The sequence below is a fragment of the Agelaius phoeniceus genome, chromosome 15 (assembly GCF_051311805.1).
Source record: "Agelaius phoeniceus isolate bAgePho1 chromosome 15, bAgePho1.hap1, whole genome shotgun sequence".
Taxonomy (NCBI): domain Eukaryota; kingdom Metazoa; phylum Chordata; class Aves; order Passeriformes; family Icteridae; genus Agelaius; species Agelaius phoeniceus.
The window spans coordinates 5,394,612-5,415,585 of record NC_135279.1 but is presented as its reverse complement, the minus strand read 5'-3'; the positions used below and the strand labels follow the sequence as shown (position 1 = coordinate 5,415,585).

General features: G+C 47.0%; 2 protein-coding genes across 6 annotated transcripts in view; one reads left to right on the top strand and one right to left on the bottom strand.

Annotated features, from left to right (window-relative positions):
• LARP1 (La ribonucleoprotein 1, translational regulator) overlaps positions 1-5,531 on the top strand; it is a 45,649-nt gene extending 40,118 nt beyond the window's left edge. For both annotated transcript variants that reach the window (XM_054643283.2, XM_054643282.2), the window contains exon 20: positions 21-5,531. In XM_054643283.2, coding sequence (XP_054499258.2) covers positions 21-242 — 222 coding nt within the window. In that variant the 3' untranslated portion in view covers positions 243-5,531. The remainder of the gene's footprint in view (positions 1-20) is intronic.
• FAXDC2 (fatty acid hydroxylase domain containing 2) lies at positions 5,356-20,870 on the bottom strand. Of its 4 annotated transcripts, none has more exons than XM_077186576.1 (11): positions 20,690-20,870; positions 17,100-17,182; positions 14,420-14,484; positions 13,250-13,297; positions 10,864-10,955; positions 10,666-10,763; positions 9,829-9,950; positions 9,314-9,519; positions 8,342-8,447; positions 7,096-7,262; positions 5,356-6,166 (listed from the first exon to the last, which is right to left on the bottom strand). In XM_077186576.1, exons 4-11 carry the CDS (start codon positions 13,295-13,297, stop codon positions 6,010-6,012), a joined length of 996 nt encoding a protein of 331 aa, XP_077042691.1. In that variant the 5' UTR covers positions 14,420-14,484; positions 17,100-17,182; positions 20,690-20,870; the 3' UTR covers positions 5,356-6,009. The 4 variants fall into 4 exon arrangements, with proteins under 4 accessions (XP_077042691.1, XP_077042692.1, XP_054499260.2 ...); XM_077186577.1 differs by lacking the exon at positions 17,100-17,182 and adding an exon at positions 19,041-19,090 and having other exon boundaries at positions 20,690-20,841; XM_054643285.2 differs by lacking the exon at positions 17,100-17,182.
• Between the last annotated feature and the right edge of the window lie 104 nt (positions 20,871-20,974).

The following is a 20,974-nucleotide window of genomic DNA, read 5'->3' as shown; positions in this document are numbered from 1 at the left end:
CTGGGGTGCTTCTCTTGCAGCCACCCATGGGGGAGGAAGGTGGACACAAGAGATACCCTACGACGTCAGGGGGAGATGGCAGGAAGCGCTACCCATCCCAGTCTTCCAGCAAAACGGTCAGCCAGTGCCCATCCAGCCAAGCCCACGCCTCACCCAGCCAGCCTGCACAAGAGGATGCCAAAAACCTGAGCCAGCAATCCCCTGCCCCATCAGCTGCAGAGTCGCAGACAGTGGGGAAGTAGAGAGGCTGCAGCTTCCTGCCTGGGTAGGGTGGGGTGGTGGGGAATGGCTCGGAGAAGGGCAGACATGAGGGGGTGGGACAGGAAGGGAGCTGAAGGTGGGTTCCCAGGAATAGGCTGCTTGGGAGAAACTTCAACGCACACGATTTTCTTCTCTTGTGGCTGGAAAGCAAAGACGATCTGCATCCAAAACACCATTTTGCTATTACTACCCTGACCAGAGCCAGACCCGCTCCCAGCAGACCCAACCTTTTTCCCTTCTCTCTCCTCCTGTGCACACACTCATGTCTTAGTGTCTCTTCAAAAAAAAAAAACAAATGTGTTCTGGCTGGGTTGGAAATGGGAGATTTTTTTATTATTATATATATATATCAAGTTTTAAATTATTGCTAGAAGTTCGTCTGGATTTACCAAAACAAGTCTGCTCTGTGTGGCCCCAACGAGTCCCCTGTGTGTCCCCCTGGGATGGATGGCGGGGCAGCCGCTCAGGAAGCTCGGAGGAGCGAGGTTTCCCCCCAGTGGGGGACCGAAGCCACAGCGTGTGCCGATGCTGCTGCGGAGCCTCTGACCTCCATGACCCGGCTGGCGCCTCCCGTTCCTTCCCCGTGCGCCGGGGCCTCTCCAACGCCGCCTCCGCCCAGGAGCATCGCCCTCCTCGTTCTCCTGCTCCCTTCTCCCCAGCGTCTTCATCTTCCCGAGGGTCTGGCTCTCCCTCTGTCCACCTCTCCCTTCTGTCACGGACAATTTGGAAGTCAACCAAAGGACCTTTGCCGAGGATAGGCTCGTTGTGACTCCTTCCTGCGAGGATGGCTGGTTGGGAGGCTGGCAGGCACCTGGACTCGAGCCTGTGTGGACGGTGCACCCGCTGCCCCAGGAATGCCCATCGCTTGCAAAGACAGGACTTTGCTGAAGGAGCTTTTCTCTTCCTTTTCCCTTGGAAAAAAATGACATAAAAAAAAAAAAAACAACCGACCCACAAACCCCTCTAAAACAACAACAGAAAAACTCTTTAAAAAAAAGACACATCTCCCTTTGCTTTCTTCCTTGGAAATATTACTGAAGAAAAAAAAGAAAAAAAAAAACAAACAAAAAAACCCCAAAAACACACAAAAAAAAGTTGCCTTATGGTGGAGCTGGACCGGGGAGGCTTGTTGGCTTCCTGCACCCTGGGGTGCGCTGGGCTCTTGGCTCCCCCAGGCCCAGAGACTCCTCCCGGCATTGCTGCCGAGCTGATCTTCCCTGCGGCCTTTCCTCTGACCCCGCAGCTCGCTCGGAGGCCTCCCCTGCCATGGAGCCTCCCTGCCAGGCCTGAGGCTCCTGGGGCAGGGGCTGAGGCAGTCACATCCAGGACTCTGCTCCTCTGTGTCGGTGCCGTGGCAGCCTTGTTCCCACCACAGCGACTGTTCTGTCATGGCCTCGCTCACACCCCCAGCCCTCCCTGGGCAGGAGGTGCCTCTGCTCCTGTCTGTGCTTCCAGCGTGGCTGGGGGGTGAGCAGGGAGCTTGTCCCAGCAGCTGGGGGCACTGCTCCTGGCTGTGAGCGAGGGCTGCTTCTGCTGTGCCTGACAGGGAGTGGGGCAGCCCTGGGAATGCTGTCCCACAGCGGCCACTGGCTCAGGGCTGCTGCTGGGATTTGTGCAGGGGTGAGCAGGGCCCTGCCTGGCACAGGAGAGCTCTTGCCTGGGTTTCCTTGTGTGTTGTGTTGTGGCAGCGCCTGCGTGGAGTCTCCCACTCAGGGCACAGCCCCTGTGCTTTTCCAAGGGCTGAGATGACACCGTGTAGCTCCTTACTCAGCTGAGGCAGGGGGTGACTGCAGAGCTGCTGTGGCATTTACTTGATTCATCCTTACCCAGCACCAGGTGGACTCTGGCTGTGAGCTGGATCCTTTGGGAGGGGCGTGTGTCAGGTGTGAGATCTCAGAGATGTCCAGTGCTATCTCTGGAGATGCTCCAGGGGTAGCACTGGAAAGTTGTGTCCCTTTCCAGCCAGATCTGCTTGCCTTGCTGCCACCCTGCTCCTTCTGCTGGGTCCCTGGGATACCAGGCTTGGCTGTGGCTCAGGCTCCATCCCTGTGAGCTCCAGAGCTGTGCTCCTGTGTGCAGTGTGGATGCACCACTCCAAGGGTGCAGCTCAGTGTGTTGCCCTTTCTGCAAAGTCACAAGCTGGTACTGAGCAGTTTTCCCAAGGGATCCAGTTGATCCAGAGCTGTGTCTCTCAGCTGGGAGCAGTCATCATCTCTCCAGGGCTGTCCCTTTGTGGCTGCAGGGTGGGTGGGTGGGAGCAGCCAGGAGCTGAGAGCAGGAGCAAGGGGGGAGCACAGCCAGGCTGTCCATCAGGGCTGTGGGGCCCTGGCTGAGGCCATCCCTTCCCAAACTGACCCTGCCTCCAGGATCCTGCCTGTGGGGGCAGGTGGGCTGGTCTGACTGGAGTGGCTTTACAAACTGCTGCTAGGATTGAAAGCACAGCTGGTTTGAGAGGCTGGGGAGCTGCTGCTTGGCTGTTCCCTGGTGCTGTGATCCTGCCCTGGTCTGTCCAGCCCTGCCATGTCACCCTGCAGCTGGTAACACTCCCAGGCCTGAGTGCAGCTGGCCAGCCCACCCAAGGCCGTGCATCTCGGTTATGGCAGCAGTGCTCTGGGGTTGTGGGGTGGGAACTGGGCAAGATGGGCAAAAGTAACACTTGTACAGTGCTGTGGCCGTGACTGTTATCTCTGCATTTCCCCTCTTGTGAGCTGGAGTCAGATCTCTGAGGTTCCATTTATAGGTGGTTTGTCCCAGATTTTTGAGGAGGAGGCTGGAGAGTCGATCAAGGACATTGTAGATGTGTTGCTGGTTGTTTGCAAGTGGAGGCAGGTCTGGATGTGCCACAGGTGATCCTTGCTGCTGTGTCTGTGCTCCTTTCATTGGCGTGTGTGCGTGGCTCTCCTGTAGCCAACTGTCTGCATTTCAGCAACAAATTCATAGGAAATGGGGAGGGATGAGCTGCTGCTATGGAGTTGTTGCTTGTAGAGCAGACTGTGGAATTGCTTGGGTTGTAGAAGAGGTAGGACATTTCCCAGAGAATTTCCCAAAATTTTGATTTTAAATAATTTTAGATTTCTGATTCTGAGGATCTAGTCTTGGCATGGAAGTGTTTTCCCTTCCCCCTCTGCCAAGTCAGTGGTTTGTCACACTGGTGTGTGCACCCAGGGGAAGGTGGGTCAGAAGAGCAATCCCAGTGGTCCCAGTGCCCTCCAGGTTTGTGGACCGTGTGCCTTGTTTTGCTGTCATGGGACAGCAGTGGGCAGGACAGCAAAGATGGATGTGACAGCCTGAGGCAGCTGCTGCTGGCTCAGCCCTGTGTTCCTGCAGGGAAGGGGGCACAGAACTGTTCCCTCCTGCTCCGTGCCAGGGTGGGGGCAGCAGAGGGCAGGGAGCTCCCCGGGTGTGCGTGGTCTGTGCCCAGCTGGGTCACGAGTGGCCACAGCCAGGCTTGTGTCCCCACTGGGTAAAGGGACAGCAAACAGAGGGGGTTTGCATTTGAGGAAGCTCTTGCCCTTCTGCAGAGGAGGGAGTTAGGCCTTGCTTTTAGTTTGAATGCCTCGCCTCCACCATGTGTTGTACTTTTTTGAATTTTAGAGGACTGAGTGGTTGCACACGTGCTCCTGTGAGTGCTGATGGAGCTGCATGGTGCTGGTGTCCAGCCACTGGCAGAGCCTGGGGGGAGCCCCAGCTGCTTTTGGAAAGGCTGAGGGAGGCTGGGTCAGGGGAGCCTTCCTCATCCTGCCCCTCTTCTCAGGAGTTCCTCCTTGCCGAGGTTAACTTGTCTGAATGCAGGTGGCTGCAACAGGTACAGAGCTGTGGTGTGGGGTCAGAGTGGAGGTGGAAGGTGTGTTTTTGAGGAGGCTTTGTTGCTTTGCCGTGCTCATTTGGGGAAAAAATTAAAAAGTAATGATGCTGCTGCTCTGGTTTTGCCTGTCCATCTCTTCTGCTGCCCCCCTGGCACCTCTGATGGCACCTTCTCACTGTAGCCCGTGGGGTCCCTGAGTTTTGGCACCTGCTGGGGACTGATTGTTGTACTGTAACAAAGTGATGTGTTTAACCTCAGTGTCCTGCCACGTTCCACGTGGCAGTGCAGAGGGGGCCTTCTAGCTGTTAATGCCTTCCCAGTTATTTTATCAAAAGAAAAAAAAAAACAAAAAACAAAAAAAAAAAAAAGGAAAACTGTAAATGTAGCAAGCTGTGTTTGCAATGCTTATTGTCTCCTGTCTCTGAGGCTGGTTATGTCACTTGTCACTGTTTGAAATGGATGCTGGGCTCTTCCTGAGAGGGTTGTTACACTTAATGTTAAATGCCTCACTGACTTTTTTTAAAGATTCCAATACAGGTAACAGATGAAATAGTTTCTTTCCTTTTTCTAAGCAAACGTTCATCTCGGTGGTGTGGAGTGGGTGGCTGGAGGGCAGCATTTCCAGGAGTAGTTTACAGTTTCACTTTCTGCAGACACTTGAACATAGGACCGATGTATCTGTGACAAGCACATCCCCTTGGTGGGAAGCTCCAGAGGAGCAGGGGGTGCCCTGGGTGCCAGCTGGGCTCCCTCCAGCTCCCCACGCTGCCCTCCTGCTCTCTCCCCAGGTGTCAGCCCTGTGCCAGGGTGGCTTGTGCCAGTGGTGCCCCTCCTGGGAGGGGGTGCTTGGCACCACTGGGTCCCTCAAGCCTCCCTGGTGCAGCCCTGCTCCCTGTCTTCCCCCCCCAGCCTGTCCTGGTCCCACTGGGCTTGGAAACCTTTGGATGTGTGGCTCAGAGGCACCCACTGAGCTGCATCCCAGCGAGTGCAGCCTTCTGCTCGTTCGCCTGGAGCTAAAGGGGTGATGGTTCCATGTGCTGGCCCTTCTCAAACCCTGTGTGTCCAACCTCAGCCTTCTGTTTCCCAAAACTAGAGAGTGTGTGCAACCTTCTTCAGCTGCATTTATAGTAGAGACAAACTTAAAATGACTCATCACAGACCATGTATCACCTGGGAGGAAAATCTTGTTAATACGGCCTGCTGTACATGATCCATCTCTGTCGATAGTACATAATCTTTGACCCATGTGCTAGGATCATCATCACGTATAAAAGGAACAGAGAAAAATGTAAAATACTTGAATGAGAGCTTGTATTATAACATTAATATTATTCAGAGTATCTGCTTTCTAGGCTGATGTGATTCATTATTCTAGTAATGCTTTAGTCCTTTGTAATTTGTGGTAATTATGCTTTTTCCTTTTTAATACAAAAAAAATGTATAAAAATAAAAAGCTCAAAAGACAGTGGTGCCTGGGTTTTCTGTTCTGCTGACTTGCCCTCCCCAGGGAACTGTGGCCAGGTAACTGGGCTGGGTTCATCCTGGTGCAGTTGTGGGGACTGGAGAGGAGCGGGAGAAGTGGCTTTGTTTCCATAGGTAGGGCTGTGGGACAGTGGGCCAATGACCAATGGGAACCCTGAGCCATGTGGCCCAGAACACAGCTGGCTCATACACAGGCAGCTGGAACCAAGGGACAGTGCAAGTAACAGATAAACAATTAAAATTTAAAAACAGATTTCTAAAGCAGGTTTTTTTATACATGTCTTATATAGAAAACAATGTCAGCAAAAGTGCAGTCGTTTCCAAGCAGCATATTTAACTTCAGCTTCGTGATCTGTTATGTGTGGACAAGAATTTGTTTCCTGATTAAAATACTATTTGGCATAAATCATTGTCTCTCACTCTGCTCCATCACCAGGCTGGCCAAGAGCTGCTGGGCTGGTTCACTCCTCTTTCTTGGGTGGCTCTGGGATGCTTTCAGAGAGTGGTGTGAGGCTGAGCAGGACCTTGTGTCTCTCGAAGGCTTTGGTCTGTCTGAACATTTTGTCTGTGCCATGCAGAAAATCCAGCACTCCCAGCACTCCGTAGCACTGGTTGAACCTGAGAACCAAACACAGATAAACATCACTGGAAGTTGCTGAGGTTACTTTGCCCTTTCTCTCCATTCCTTTCTGAGCCCTGGTAATCTGACCATGGGATTTCTGCACCAGTCTCCCTGGCAGCTCTGTCAAAGCCTGGGTGAACCTTGTGCAGCTTCTCTCTGGTGCCATCATTGCCCAGAAATGGTGGCACTGAACAGCAGCTGCTTCTCCTGGGCAGCTCAGAGCTGTGGGAGCTCTGGACACCCATGTCACTGTGCCCCATGTGCTCTCAAGACCTGCCTGTCCTGGGCTATGGGGCAGATGTGCTCCAGCTGGCACAGCTGTTCCACCCAGAGTGTCTCAGCTCTGCAGCAATCCCTGTCCTGGCATGTGGTGACAGAACTGTCCCCTGGGCTGGTTCTGCAGCAGGACAGACATTTCTGGGCAGCATGTCTGAATGTAGGGCACACTGGGAGATGGGAATGTTTCTCCACTGCTCAGGTATGTATCCTTGAACAGTCTGCTGCAACTGCTCTCTGTCCAGCACAGGAGGCTGAGAATCTCTGTCAGGAAGGGTTAATGGTGATTGTCTGGGCAAAGTGTAATCTGATCAGTGTTACTGATCCCAGGGTGTGGGAGAGGGACAGACAGGCAGGCTCGCTTATTTTACCTGTGTGACTTGCCCTGGCTCTGTGCTTAGATGACATGAAGTGTATTCTGAACTTCTAGTAAGAACCTTGCAGGGAGCTGTCCTTAACAGGGCTGGAATGCCTTGAAGTCCCAGTTTAACTGCTCTAAGGACTGGCAGCACTCAGCCTGCTCTCAGGTGAACTGGAGAGCTGCTCTGCTGGAGCATGAGTCAGGCAAACCCACTTGACCCTCAGAAAGGAGCTTTCCCTGCCAGTGGAGTGGCAGGAGAATGGAAAGCTGAGCAGTGCCCAGACATACTTGAGGTGGTGGAAGTCGTGGAACTCTGGAGATGGCAGGAGGGGCAGGTGGTAGCCACAGTGAGAAATGCTTGTTGTTACAAGAGCAATGGAGAACCATGCTGAGATTGAAACAATGTGAGATCCCATGATCATCGGGCCAGTCATGACAGGCAGAGTGTTGGAGACCTGGAAATGAGAAGAAAGTACCTCATCAATGGGTCCACTACAAGCAGAGTCTCCTCTAGGAGCTGAATTGTCACCTGGTGATCCATCACACTGGTTTGTTTTGTGCAAACAGTGTAAAGGGAAGATCTCTCTGCAAACACCTTAGTAAAGTTACATAATCATCCAAGAAGGAATAATAGAGATAATAGTATTATTTAATAAAAGTAATAATAGAGATAAGAGAGTTCTACTACTGCAAAGCATTGTCATAGCCCAAACTCCATAAGCCTGCAGTAGAAGTTAGACATGACTCCAAAGCCTGGGTGAGTACAGCATGATCCCAGTAAATCACCCTGGAGTCTGAGGTGTGAATTTCAGCTTCACCTTGGAATAATGCTGAATCTGCCCTTGGGAAACCTCACTGTGAAAGGGCATAACCTGCAGACACACACAGCAATGTGACAAACCCTGCTGTAGCTCTTCACTGTGTTCTGCCAGTGGCACAAATGGCTCTGGCTGCCCAGACCCAGCTGCATGCACCAGCACAGCTCAGCTGGACTCCTCAATCATTATGCTGTCCAAAGACTGTCAGCTGGGGAGACACTCAAAGCAGCCCAGGACTATTTGTAACAGGAGATTCAATTTTTAAGTGGAATATTTGAAGGTGGGATGTGTTTTCCTGAGAAGTCTCAGCTGCAAGGGTGTTGGGATACACTCCTTGCAAACACTGATGCCAGCAACCACCACAAAAATCCTGACAGATTTCCAAGTCCACACCATCATTCAGGCTGTCATATCTCTTGCTGAAAGCACTGTCTGTGCTCCCAGTCCTCTTGGGGCTCATGGGAAGCCCTGTCCAGTCAGTTCCTTATTACTGGAGGCCCTTGGATCTGTGCTCTGAAAGCTGCTGGAGTCCAGTATAAACAATTACTGCAACCCTCCTAGAGCCAAGCTTCTTGGCAGGGCAGCTGAGCTTCCCCTTCCTAGGGAAGAAGCCTCTAAGGGTAAATTCTCTTCTCTTCTCTTCCCACTGCACCTGATGCCATGGGAATCCCACTGCCCACAGCACCTGGAGGGTGACCATGGGAGAATCCACTTACTATGTGCTCTATAGGGTGAGCATAAATGGAGACCACGCCGATGGGGGCTGTCCACTCGTGGTGCTTCTTGTGAATGTGCTTATACAGCACTGGGTGGTGAGCAAGCCTAGGCAGAGTAAACAGAAAGGCAGGTTTTGAGCTCTGCAAAAAAGGAGTAACAGAACACAGAATTTCTGCAGGAGACTCGCTTGTGTCTCCTCTAACATAAAGATTTCAGAGCAGCTGGCAATAAGAGTGTAGGATTCCTTGCTTCCTTTGCTCTCTTTGTATTGAGCCCTTATTCAATTAATGTGTCTGCTGGCTTATGATAAACTCAGGCCAGATAAATCCCATAAATCAAAGTCCCTGAATTACTTATTTACTCAAATCTAGGAGAACTATTGGGGGAAGACTCACTTTATGCTTTCACTGTTATGACTTTTTCTACTGGCAACTGTCAAAGAATCAGAATTTTCAGTTCCATGGGTCCTTGGTAAAAAAATGCATTTACATTTTATGGGTGCATTTGTCCTAAAGGGAAACCTACAGATTTCTGAGAGTACTGTGCTTGCTTTTGCTTCTTTTGTCTTCCTTCCTTTAGTTCTGTCATCAAATGTAGGCATCATTGTTTGGAAATCCTGCAGTGTTGGAAGTCAGGCCCTGATTTGTGAGTGCTGTGCAAGGGAACAGAGATCAGTCACTGACCCTTGAGATTTTTATCTTTCAGGATAGTCAGTCTTGTTCTTTTCAAAGAATGCTTCATGAAAAACTGCCTGTTCTGTTTCTTCCTTAGCTTTTAAGCTGTTCCACCTTTAAAATTCTACCCATTTTTGTTTACTGGCAGCACCAAGGCCTCATGTTGTGAGGGTAGATTTCCTATATAAATACAAGATCAGTGGAACAGAGGGATGAGGATTATTGCTGTTGTAGGGTATGAGTATAAACTTAAAGGCATGGAGGAAAATCAAGCACCTGTTCCTGTGCTCAGCTCACCTGTGTGTATAATAGAAGAGAATTTCCTCTACTACAGTAAAAATGCTTAGCTCCACAAGAAACCATTGGAAGGTTGGTAATTCCTTGCTGAAGGTGTTTTCCCACCATTTCATGATGTAGAACATGGGCACAAGCATGGGAAAGGAGACAAAAAACTGATTACCCAGCGCTGTGTAGATGGCTTTCCACAATTTCTTTCTGTCCACCTGCAAAAGAGAAGTCAGGACTTGAGACTAAGAAAGAAGCAATGCATTTTTAGTTGGAAGGATGAAAAGCTTTAAGGCAGTTAGTTTTGGGATCAGCTCTTTAACAAGCAGTCAATGCAGATCTAATCAGCAGCCTCACAACAGGATCTGCCTTCCTCCCTACAGTGGGTACACAAGACTTGACTTGATCCCCCTGGAATCCTACCTGGTTGCAAGAGAAAAGCATAACAGGTTCTTCTCCCCATTCCTGGCCTAAGAGAGTGCAGGAAGTGTTTAGCCAGCAGGAAAGGCAGAGTGAGAAGTACTTACAGGATCATTCTTGCCCAGCTGAATGCGATAGCGAGTAATGAAAGTTGGCTTTCCTGTTATATCAGCCACCAGAAGGATTCCATTGAAGCCCCAGAAAGCAAGTGCAGGCACCAATGCAGCCCCTGTGGCATGAGGAAAGGGCAGAGATGTGTGAATGAATTGGGAACTATGGCTAAATCAGAAACAAAATACACTGGCACAGCACCCAGAGGGCCTTGCTGGGACCCAGATGTGCCAAGGGTGTGTCCCCTGCCCAAAGATGCTTTAAAATAGAATATTGGTAAATTCTGACATCCAGGTAAGATCAAAGAATGGGAAGGAGGTTAGAGCAGATAAGTATCTCAGAGGCTGAAACCTGACATAACTGAAGCTAAGAAAAGGCTTTTCTAGGTGGCTGGGAGGCCTCTGTTGCTTTTAAATCCAAGTAGGGTGAGGTTGACTTGATCTCTAGAACCTTGCAATGTCCCTACCAGTTCTGTTCACCAGCTGCTAATCACAGAAAAGAGTTTTGTAAGTACTACAGCAAGAGTAGAATTCACTCAATTTACATACATTTTTAGTAATTAGTTCTACTGAGTTATTCAGTTCTTACAGGAGCAAAGTGTCTTCACAGGGAAGCCACTTCAGTAGCAGCAAAAAGATCAGATTTTTAATCTGTACAGGACCCTGATTGTGACCCCACCCAAAAGCAGAACAGCTGCACCCCATCACCTGTGGGTACCTTCCAAGCCAGTGCTTGTCAGTGGGAGGATTAGTGAGTTTGGGAAGCTTGTCCATGTCTCCCTTTTATATGTAATACATGGATGATTTCTCATGAGAAGCATTGTTACAACTCACCAACGAGGAAGATTGTCCACTCATCTCCCTCCATATGGTCGTAGAAGTCCAACCACGCTGTTTGCCAGAAATTGCCTAAAGTTATATTCTGCATAAACCTGTGGGAATAACAGCGCTTGGTTGCCCATCTATTCATCCACTTTCCCCCCTTTCCACAGAACAGTTTCTCCTCAAGCTGCTTTGTTTGAACATTCTTACCAAGAAGCAGTGTTCACCAGGGCAGTGAACATGAGCAGGCCTGTGCTGAAGACGTAGGCACTGATCCTCAAGGCATCCGAGAGCTTCTTTCCCTGTGAGAAGCAACAGGAGTGAGCACGTGCTGCTGTGTCCTGCCCTGGCATTTTTGGTATTTGAAATGATGAAGGCAGTCCTGTGACAGCCTGTTTAGCTTCACACACACTCTGAAGAACACAATAACAAAGCTGTTGTGGGATATTGTATATAATCATCCATCTGTCATGCTTACAGAGATCTGGTGCATGACTGATGTGGAATTTCTTTGGAATAACCAAAGGGAGAGAAAGGACCACTGATTTTTATCCCTCTTTATTTGGCATACTGCTCAGTACCTGGAGGGCTATAGCTCCAGAGGCTTCTGGATAACTCAGAGCATGGGAAAGGAACACCAGCAATAAGGAATGGTGCTCCATCCCAGCACCTCCCTCCCTCAGTATTTTCTCCCTCCAAGGATTCAGTGTTTTCTCCCCACAGCAGTCAAGAACTGCTGTGCTCAGATGACCTGGTTAACAGGAATAAGTATATTCAAAAAGCAGAAGTCAATATATCTGAATATTTAAATATTAGAAACAAAGTTGTTTATATACAACAAATTTATAATTAACAATCTGTCTTTTAGATTAGTCCAAGTTGGAACTGGTTCTTGGAACTGGAGTGCAATTAATTTGGTTTTCAAGAGTGAATATGAATTATATCGATCTGCAATGTAATTTTTTTTTTAAAAATCAATGCAATAGTGTAATAACCAGCTATTGTCTTCTTCATTCCTCTGTCCTTCCTGTTTTTTAACTGTGGTGTTGTGTTGTACAAACAGACTGGAGTGAACACAGTGTGATTCATAGCTGCAGTCCTGCTCACCTCCTGTCAGAGAGGACAAACAAGAGAGGCAGCTCTCAGAAATGCCAAATGCAGGTGGTTTAGGGTAATGCAATATAAAGGAATCCTCTTTACATGGCTTTTGGATTCTGTAACAGCTACAGAACATTAAAGGTGGCCCAGGACTTATAAGCAATATTTATTTGTCCCAGGACAGAATTTTGCTTTAGCATTGAAACATTCACTACTAAAACAAACAAGCAACCCTTTCCTCCTATCACCTCCTTTTTTCTTTTAAATTGAAAAAGCAGATAGGGAGGAAGGAACTGACAGGACTCTTGCCCTACAGTTTGATATTTGTGAACCCTATGGGTTGATATGAGAGCAGTGCAATCAGCTGCCACTGTTATCACTGGGGGTACTGAAGTGCAAATGCCAGCCTGGCAAAAGCCTCTCCTCCAGCATCAGATGGTGCCTGCTGGACCCTGGACCACAGATCTGCTCTCTCAGCACTTTCATAATTCCAGTTGCATCCATGTTATGCCCCATGTATGCTGATGTAAGACTTTCTTAATCTTTAGACCCTGGACCATCACTTACATATTCTTTAGGAAAAAAAAAAAAGGTTAGAGAAGTTATAGAAAGCTTTGAGCTTTTTAACATTAATCTGTTAAAAAATCCTATGAATCCTTTTTCTCCTGGGATGAAGAGCATAGCAAACAAAAATTCTGTCTTACAAGTGTCAGAGTTTCCAATTAGCCCAAATAAGGTTTCAGTAGCTTTAACATCCCTTAGCTCAAGAGTTTCAAACCTTTTTAACTCCTAATACTCACAGACACTGTGCATGTCCTGCTTTGAGACAGGACAGAGAGGAGCTACAGTTCAGCACTTCAGCTATTTTAACAGCCCTTTGGCTAGAAACTCTCTTGTTTCAAGGCTGTATTTTTATGGCATATGATGAAGTGATTACATGAATCCCACACACTATAATTACATGAGATGTAGAAGTAGAGAAGTTTACATAGAAAACAAATCTTGTTCATCAAGTGCTTAATACCCTGTTTCTCCTCATGCCAACAGCTACAGCACAGTAGTTTCCAAACTAATTCATGGATTGCTTGAGTTCTTGTTCTTAAAGTGCTTGTAGAAGTTGGCAAAGTGCAGAACAGGGTTGCTGCTGGCAAGGTAAAGAGACTGGGGCACATCAGCTGGCCATAAGAGTTTAGCAGGACCAGGCCCAGTGAGGTGGCACAGCTTCTGGTTTTGGGGGACTGTGGTGGGCTCTTGCCACCCAAGCATAGACAACAGCTCCTTCCCCACTTGCTGCTGTAGCTGCAGTCCACTGGAGGGGAAAAAATGCTGGGGAAGTGTTGCTTCAGTGATAAGAGATGAGCTCCTAATTATGCAAAAATGTTCGGAATGAGGATGTGTCTGTCACTTCTCTTGAAGGTGATTCAACACATTCAGCCTTCCAAAGCACCTGCATGAGCTTCCTTAAAACGATGAGCTGGAGCCTTTATGGAGCCTTTACCTGCTTCTGCAGCTCAGCTGTGGAGGAATATCCAGAGTTGGTTTTCATCTGAAATAAAAAATAATCCAAGTAAATGAACTTTGGCCAGCTGGAGAGTGGCAGAATATAATGCAGACTACAGTAAATCATCTCCACTTGCAGTTTAGTGCTAAAAGTGTAAAATATTTACTCTCTGTGCCATGTCCTGTCCTGCTCCATCCTTTGTGTGTTGGCATGGAGCAAAGCTGAGTTCTTGAGAAGAAAAAGAACCTTATTTCTTGAGGAGTTAGTAATGTCCCAGAAGATTAACAGGGATGCAAGGATAACAAGGAAAAATGGGAGAACAGCCAAAACCAAAGCTTTTGATTGTGTCACTGGTGTGTTGTGCTAAGACTTCCACCCTTGATCTGGCCTGGGAATCCACTGCAGCACCCAGCAGCTACTTCAGCCCTTCCCAGGCTGTAAGGAAATGATAACGTGGGACACATGTTCTTCCATAATGACAACATGCAATTAAACAAACAGGGAGGAAAACAAAGTGAGTTTGGGCCACAGAGAGTTAACACAATAGAGCCCCACAGCCTTCACTCAAACTCTGAGTTACAGGTTAAGAACATGATGAGTAAGAAAATAATCTTTGCTTCAAGGCCTGCTATGGTCACTTAGGGAGTTCAAGTCCTAAATGGGCACGTGGCCATCTCATAATGAATCTCCCTGCATCTGGCTCTGGCTTGACCATTTGTTAATGGCTTTGTTAAAAGAAATTTAAAAAATAAATCAAACCCAAGGTCTGAGTAGCTGCTGGGACTTCACTGCTGGCCATGGCCATGAAGGGTTCTGTATTCCAGGCCATGTTCTTGCTGTCCTAGGGATTATTGCACAGCTGTTTTCATATTTCTGCAGTCTTACCATAACATATAACAATTAGCAAAAGTTAACAAAACGTTCCTTAATATTTTCTTGGTTTCACATGGTCTTTAAGAACAAACACAAAACTTTTAATAACATGACAGCCAGATTACTGAGGATTGCAGAACTAAATCCATTTTGCTTTTCCTACTCAGCAGAATATTCAAGCACAGGCAAACTGTTACCTAAAGTACAAAGGCAAGCAGAGAGAAGGTTCAAACATTCTTGTCTAGGGTACAAACAGTTGGAAAATTACTCATTAGGAAGATGATATTCTATTACCTTGATGATGGAGGGAAGCCTCTTGGGAGTACTCTTCTTGCAGTGTTTCAGAAAGGATGAATAAACTGTCAAGAAGAAATCCTGTATTAGTCAGGAGGTTTAGATTTGAAATTATAGCCTTCTGGGTATGTTCTTACAAATACAACTCTGTTTATTTACAGCTGTTCCCATCTCTGTTACATTACATATTAGTATGCAGGTCAAAGGGCATGAGACAGTAAAATTAGACACCTCCTTCCTGCTTACTCACAGACACAAAAGAGCAAGGCCAGCCCACCATACCACACACTTTAGTGGGGAAACTGATGTTAGACAGTTCTGAGGAGGAAAAAAGAAAAATAAGGCAAAAAGGGATTTGAAACTTGAAACCCTCAGGCCAACTCCCAACCCTGTATTTCAACACTAGGGCTGGATGTACTCCTATGGGAAATGCTAAGTTTTGGTTGCAGTCTTAAAAAGAAACCAGATCCAAGTTCACTTTGTCTCCCTTGGCCCAAAAAGGTAGCGTGAGAGGTGCCCTAAGGTGCTATTGCTTAAAATGAGAATGTCTTGGGGAACCTGCAGTGTCCCAGGGCTTCCTGTCCTTCCCCAGCACAGAGCTCCTCACTGCTGCACTTTGTGAGCTACCACAGCCAGTCTGAGGGGTTTTCTTTTCCTCTCATATATTGTTTGCCAACCACATCTTTATTGATAAATACAGTTGAACTCTGATATATCTGATGAAGAATACCCACAAGAAACAACCAAAACTAACCTGCTAGCCTGAAGAGAAGAGCATAAATAACATGCTACAGGCCAAATTTAAATTGATCTTATCTTAATTTTTTAAAGACCTTCTAATCACATATGTTACCTAACACCCACTACATGCCCATCTTGTCACACAGGTCCTCTCAGGGCAGGTGTGCCCACTGCCTCCAAGGAAACACTACTAAAGCTTGAAATATGTCAGGCTTGAATAATCCATTCCTTTGAGGCTTTGCTCCATTCCAGATTTCTTAACAGGTTGTTCAGAGCTTTGAGCAGTTGACTGTCTGCACAGAGGGAGATTTCACAGCTTCTCTGGCAAATCAGTTCCAGTATTTGACAACCTTCACTGTAAGTTTTTTCCACTTGGAATTTTTTTGGTTATAACTCTTATGATTTGCTCTTAGCTGTGCACATCTCTATCATTACAACCACCCAGTAGGGAGCTGAAAAGAGCAATATCCAATTATTCTGCTGGGACAGTAAAGTAAATAGTGCTGGCCATAGTTTTCTGTGGTTAAAGAGATTATTCTGCTCTGATGACTTTGGAGCAGACAACATTAGATTAGGAGAGGCAGATGTGAAAGGGGAACCTCACTGAGCTGGAAGGCTGCTGCTCCAGAGGTTCCTCCATCCAGCAGTGCTGACTCAAACCTGCTGACATCCTTGCATGTGAAGAGCTCCAGGGCAGAGCACTGTAGAAAATGTGACTCTGCTTTGAGTTTTTAGGAGAAGGAGCTATTACTTGATTGAGTCAAATATTCTGTGCATTTAGGAAAGAGTTAAAATTACAATCACATTTCTAGTACTCTTTTTAACATAATCAGTTTATGACAGAAGGCTGGCTTGGGCAAAGATTTCCAGTTCAAAGCAGAGCTGCCACATCTGCTTACTCTCTGTCTCAGAACACTGCCTTTATTAAGCCACTTTTCAGTATAAAATTCTACATTATTTACATTAAACCCAGAAAAATTTGGATAGAGTAGGTTTTCCCCAACATCTCATTACCTACTCTTTTTTTATTGTATAATGTCCCTCCTGATTCAGAATACACCAAATACATTAAAAAACCATTCATGTAACCATGGCTGTTTCAGCAAACAAAAAAGCCATTCAGCTGCTTGGCACTGCTCTCATGTTGGCATATTTTACAGCCCCAAATCAGCCACTGAAGCTCTCAGCTGCCTGCAGCTATTTCCAAATATCAGCTAGAACTAGTACTGCCTAAAAAAAAAGTTCCCTTCCAGTTATTTCGAATTAGTTAACACCAAATTTTATCCCAAGCAAATTCTCAACCCTGGAGTAAAAGTAATTGCTTTTCCAATCAGTCTCTTGACATTAAAGGGGAAACATACAGTAGTCAAACAAGAATTCTAATACATTTTTATATTATTATTTCAATGTATAACTTCATTTGCCCAAAAACTGTTCATTAAATCACAGATCTTGTTTTCACTGAATTTTCCACTTCTGGTACTGAAAAAAAGCTATTTTGTCTAAGTTATGTTTTAAAATACTCAATATAATCTGAGTATAATCTGAAAAAAAAACCTGCTGTATTTTTTACATTTTTTAAACATGTGAATTATTATTTATGCCTGCTGTTCTCTTATACTTCTGGTGCCCAGGCAGCCTCAAGCTGAGGCAGCACAGGTGCCCTTTCCCTGCTCTGCATCCTTCTCCCACCAGCCAGACCTGCATGGCAGGCACAGCTCAGAACAGCTTCATGTGCTGTGATGGACTGGCTGCCCACCCAGCCCAGCTCCCTGGGATTCCTTGTGCCCTCCTCCAGAAGCCTCTGGTGTAGCTCTTACCTCACTGAAATCAACCTTTATACAGCACAGACAGTGAAAAACTGCTTCTGGGAGAGCAAAGGCTGTGACCATCCATGAAAGTACAGAACACAGAGAACAAAGAACACAGGAGCACTTACCTGGTCACCTGAACAGCTGCATATCAGCCCCTCTGTGTGGACAGACACAGGACCAGTCGTGGTGTTTGATGTCCTACCAAGCACTGCACAATTTTAAGATGACAATGGACTTCACACAGACAGGACATCGCCTTTTAATGACTTCCTCAAAGTCTCTATCATATCTTTTCAAGCACCCTTGAACTCTGGCTGCCTGTTCTTTGCTCACCACCTGCTGATGGTAGCCTAGGAGAGGTCCTTTGTGTCTATTCAGAGCCCAGAGTTCAACTCCTCACTTTTCATTACTGCTGTCAAAGCTTTATGAGGGTTTAGGCAAGGGCACTGGGGGTGTGTTTCCAAGCAGGAGCTGCCTGTCCCCTCCCAGACAAGTCATGTGAAGCCAGAGCCATGTCACTGTTAGTGCTGGCAGTGTTCCCCGTGTGTATGTGCATGCTGTTACTCAGTTAAGCACGTGGAACACATCTCTGCATCTCTCTAAGTTTTTTCATTGTTGTACCTGAGAACAAAAAAGCCACCAACACCCCAAAGATAAGTAGTTTTTATAATTCACTAACTCATGGTTGGAGCACAAAATAGCTACTGCAGTGCAACTGAATGGGTCAAAGGTGTATTTGTTAAAAGCAATAAGGGTTACTGTGGAATTTGGCAAAAAAACAGCAGTCCAGTTTTCATGTTGTTGTACTAAGTCTAAAAATTACTCCAACTCTGTTGCTACACAGTGCCCTCAACCATTTACAGGCTTTGCTTGCATGGGTAAGGTGAAGACACACATAGGTTAGCATGTGCTTGGGTTTAGTTGTCTTTAAACATGATGTTTACAGACCATAAAGTGTGTAATTATGGTATTGCAGAGAGCAAGATGCAATTTACAGCAGCATCGATCTTTCTTATGCAAATGTGGCCCCAATCTGTTACTTAGCCCATAAATAGTGCCCTGTTACCAGCTAAGCTCTGGGAACTGAGGGTGTTACTATCATAACTTTCCAGATTTATTCTCCCACAGGAGGAAAAACAGGGAATATCACCTCTGCCTCACAGTTAGCCTTGTTTGCCCTTCACAGGTGAAGCAACAAATGCTCTTTCTCAGTAACACCTCATGCCAGCAGAGCTGGAACTGCAGAGAGCTCTGCAAGAGTGAACAGCGTTGAACACTGTTAGTGTTTCCATCCTCACTTTCTCTTGCTTAATTCCAATTATTCCCTGGTAGGGACAGAAGTTGTAATTCTTAACTGTTGATACTAATTGGCATTTATCAGAGAGAGCAGGCTCAACGGGGAGGAATGTGATTCCTTCAAACTATTCACTCACGTGCAGAGGAGGAAGTGGAAATGAGCATCTCAAGAGAGGGTGCCATAAGGATAATGTCCTCAGCTATCTTTGATTTGAGCTTGCAGGGGGAGGGCTGTTCATCCAACAGCCAATAGTAGGTGATAAGAGTGAATTTCAAACCTCAGTGTTCCTTTAGAATCACTGCTCAATTCCAGCATGGGTGATCTCTGAAATATTCATACCCATAGGGACAGCTCAGCACATTAGTCATAGGGTTGTAAATGCCATTTATCTTCTGCTGCAATTTTGTGTCCAGCCCAGGTTGTCACTGATCAAACTGCTGCTTCTGCCTGCTGGCTGCCCTGTGCTGGTGTCTCCACCACAGACACTCCAATGCTGCTGCAGTCTTTGCTGAGCCATGCAAGAAGTCTGATTTCTCCAGAGCAAAAAAGATTTTTGATCAGACACTTCATAATACAACTTTGTTCACTCCCCACAGTTTTTGTAATAGTCACTGGTTGTTTCACTCTTTGAGAGGAACATCAGGGGAAAATCTATGAATTATCTTTCAGGGACTGGACAAGTCCATACTGATAGTTCCTGAAGAGGAATCTGAACTTGGCACACCTCACCCCCTGCCTAATTCCCTGCATTCCGAACCAGATTTCTCACCTGGGCATGTGTGCCACCTCCTAGCACTGCAGTGGCTGCTTTGGGAGCACCTGTGCAACAACAGAAGGATGAATTCACCTTTCAGGATTCCCACAAGTAAGTTTTCTTGTGGTGCTGTGAGTAAGCTCTAAAGAAAAGGCACAACAGGACAAGCAGCTCAAGCTGCCCAGAGTGAAAACATTGAGTTAAACACCTTTATTCCACCTTATAATGCAGCTCTACACTCAGTGTAGATGTGAGGACTCTTCAAAACTTGCTTTGGAGTACTGAAGCTGGAAGCAACCTTGGTAACCTCCAAATACAGAAATGATGGGACTCTTTAAAGAGCAGGGTGCCTGTTCCAGCTATTCTGAATCTTTATTAGCCATGTCATCTTTGAAAAAAATTCTGATCTCATCAAGCAAAATGTGTCTCCAGCTCTTCCCACCGGTGCTTGCAAACATCCTTGAACAGCTTTCTTTTTACAGAGGAATTTTTACACGCTACAAATGTAATTTATCACAGGTGATTATTGCCTGCAACACATTTTTATTACAATACCAAGGCACAGATATTTACAGTGGCCTGAGGAGATGCATCCTCCTTTTTCCCCTGGATTCAACATCTCTTCAAGCACTGGGTTTACGAGCAAGAAAAATGACTCTGAACTCTTTTGGGAAATAAAAATTTCACCTTATATTTACAGGGTGCTGTAATCCAGCCTGCTGAATTTATCTGCTAACAACACAGATTTCCTTGTACAAAACCCCAGACTCAACTGACCACAGGAAGAAAGGTGATTACTTTCTGGCAGTGTAGCATATTGCATGTTGCATAAATTGCACAACACCAGAGACTGCAGAGCTAAGGCAAAACAGTAACTCTCTATCATCCCTGAAGATAAACTCTGAATCAAAATAATGCTCAATAAAGGGAATGTACTACGATGCTAGGTCATTCAACACAGCAACATTTGAAAAACCCTCTTCTTTTCTAAAGGCAACATTTCTGCTGAGGCATGAACATTAAACCTGAGACATTGAACGGTGTCTGACGTGAAAGATACCAATATCTGCTTTTGCAGATACTTTGATCAAAATGCTGGGCAAGTAGCCGAGATTCAGGGAAAGACTCCCATATGGTGGGCAGACAATCCAGTATCAGAACATATATATTTATAGAGGCAGATACATATTTTACAACAGACGCAACCCCATCCTGAAGGATGGCAGTCTAAAATGAAGGAAATACTATCTAAGTTTAATTAGTAGACGAGCTTCCAAATGAATTGCCGATCTGCCATCAGCATCAGCCCGCACAGCAAGTGTTGGCAGCCGCGTTACACAAGCCGTAGCTGCTTTACCAGCTACAACCTTCTGTTGCTAACGTAACTTAAATTCCATTCCTGGAACAGGAGAAGCCAGACTAAAAGTCGGCAGGTGCAGTAGGAACTTAAATGTCTTCTAAGCCCCTGCAGGAAGAGGCAGATCTTGCTCCATTAATGAGCTTGATGGGCACTACAGCGTAGGAGCAAGGCGTGCCAGGAGAGCAGCGTTTGCTCTCTGGGCTTTAGGAAATCGCCCTTGGAACCCGAACCCTCACCCCGCTCCCACCCTGGCCTGGGAGCCCGGGGGGGCTCGGGCCCAACCCCGACCCGGGGACCCCCTCACCTCCCCTTGGTGAGGGAGGGGCGGCCGCTGCTTCTTTCGGGGACGCTCAGCCAGGGCCCGGCGCAGCCCGTGTCCCAAGGGATGGGGGTGCTGGGGGCTCCCCATGCTGGAAGCCCACCCCAGCTCCGCTGGGTGTTATGGCGACGCTTCCCTCAAGGAGCGCAGACACCCAGCTCCCTCATCCCTCCCCCCTCCTCCCGCGGAGTTTGGACTCGGCCACCATTTGCAGCGCGGGGACCCTGGCCGAGCCCATTAGATTGCGAGGGGGGGGTCAGGAGGAGGAGA

What these genes read in the sequence shown, in the direction of transcription:
- FAXDC2 (XM_077186575.1), bottom strand. Translation starts at nt 11,114, where the DNA reads ATGATTATATACAATATCCCACAACAGCTTTGTTATTGTGTTCTTCAG. An exon ending in GTGGACAATCTTCCTCGTTG is followed by an intron (nt 9,951 to 10,665) that starts GTGAGTTGTAAC and finishes CTCATGCCACAG; the next exon opens with GGGCTGCATTGGTGCCTGCA. An exon ending in CACGACTTCCACCACCTCAA is followed by an intron (nt 6,167 to 7,095) that starts GTATGTCTGGGC and finishes TTTGGTTCTCAG; the next exon opens with GTTCAACCAGTGCTACGGAG.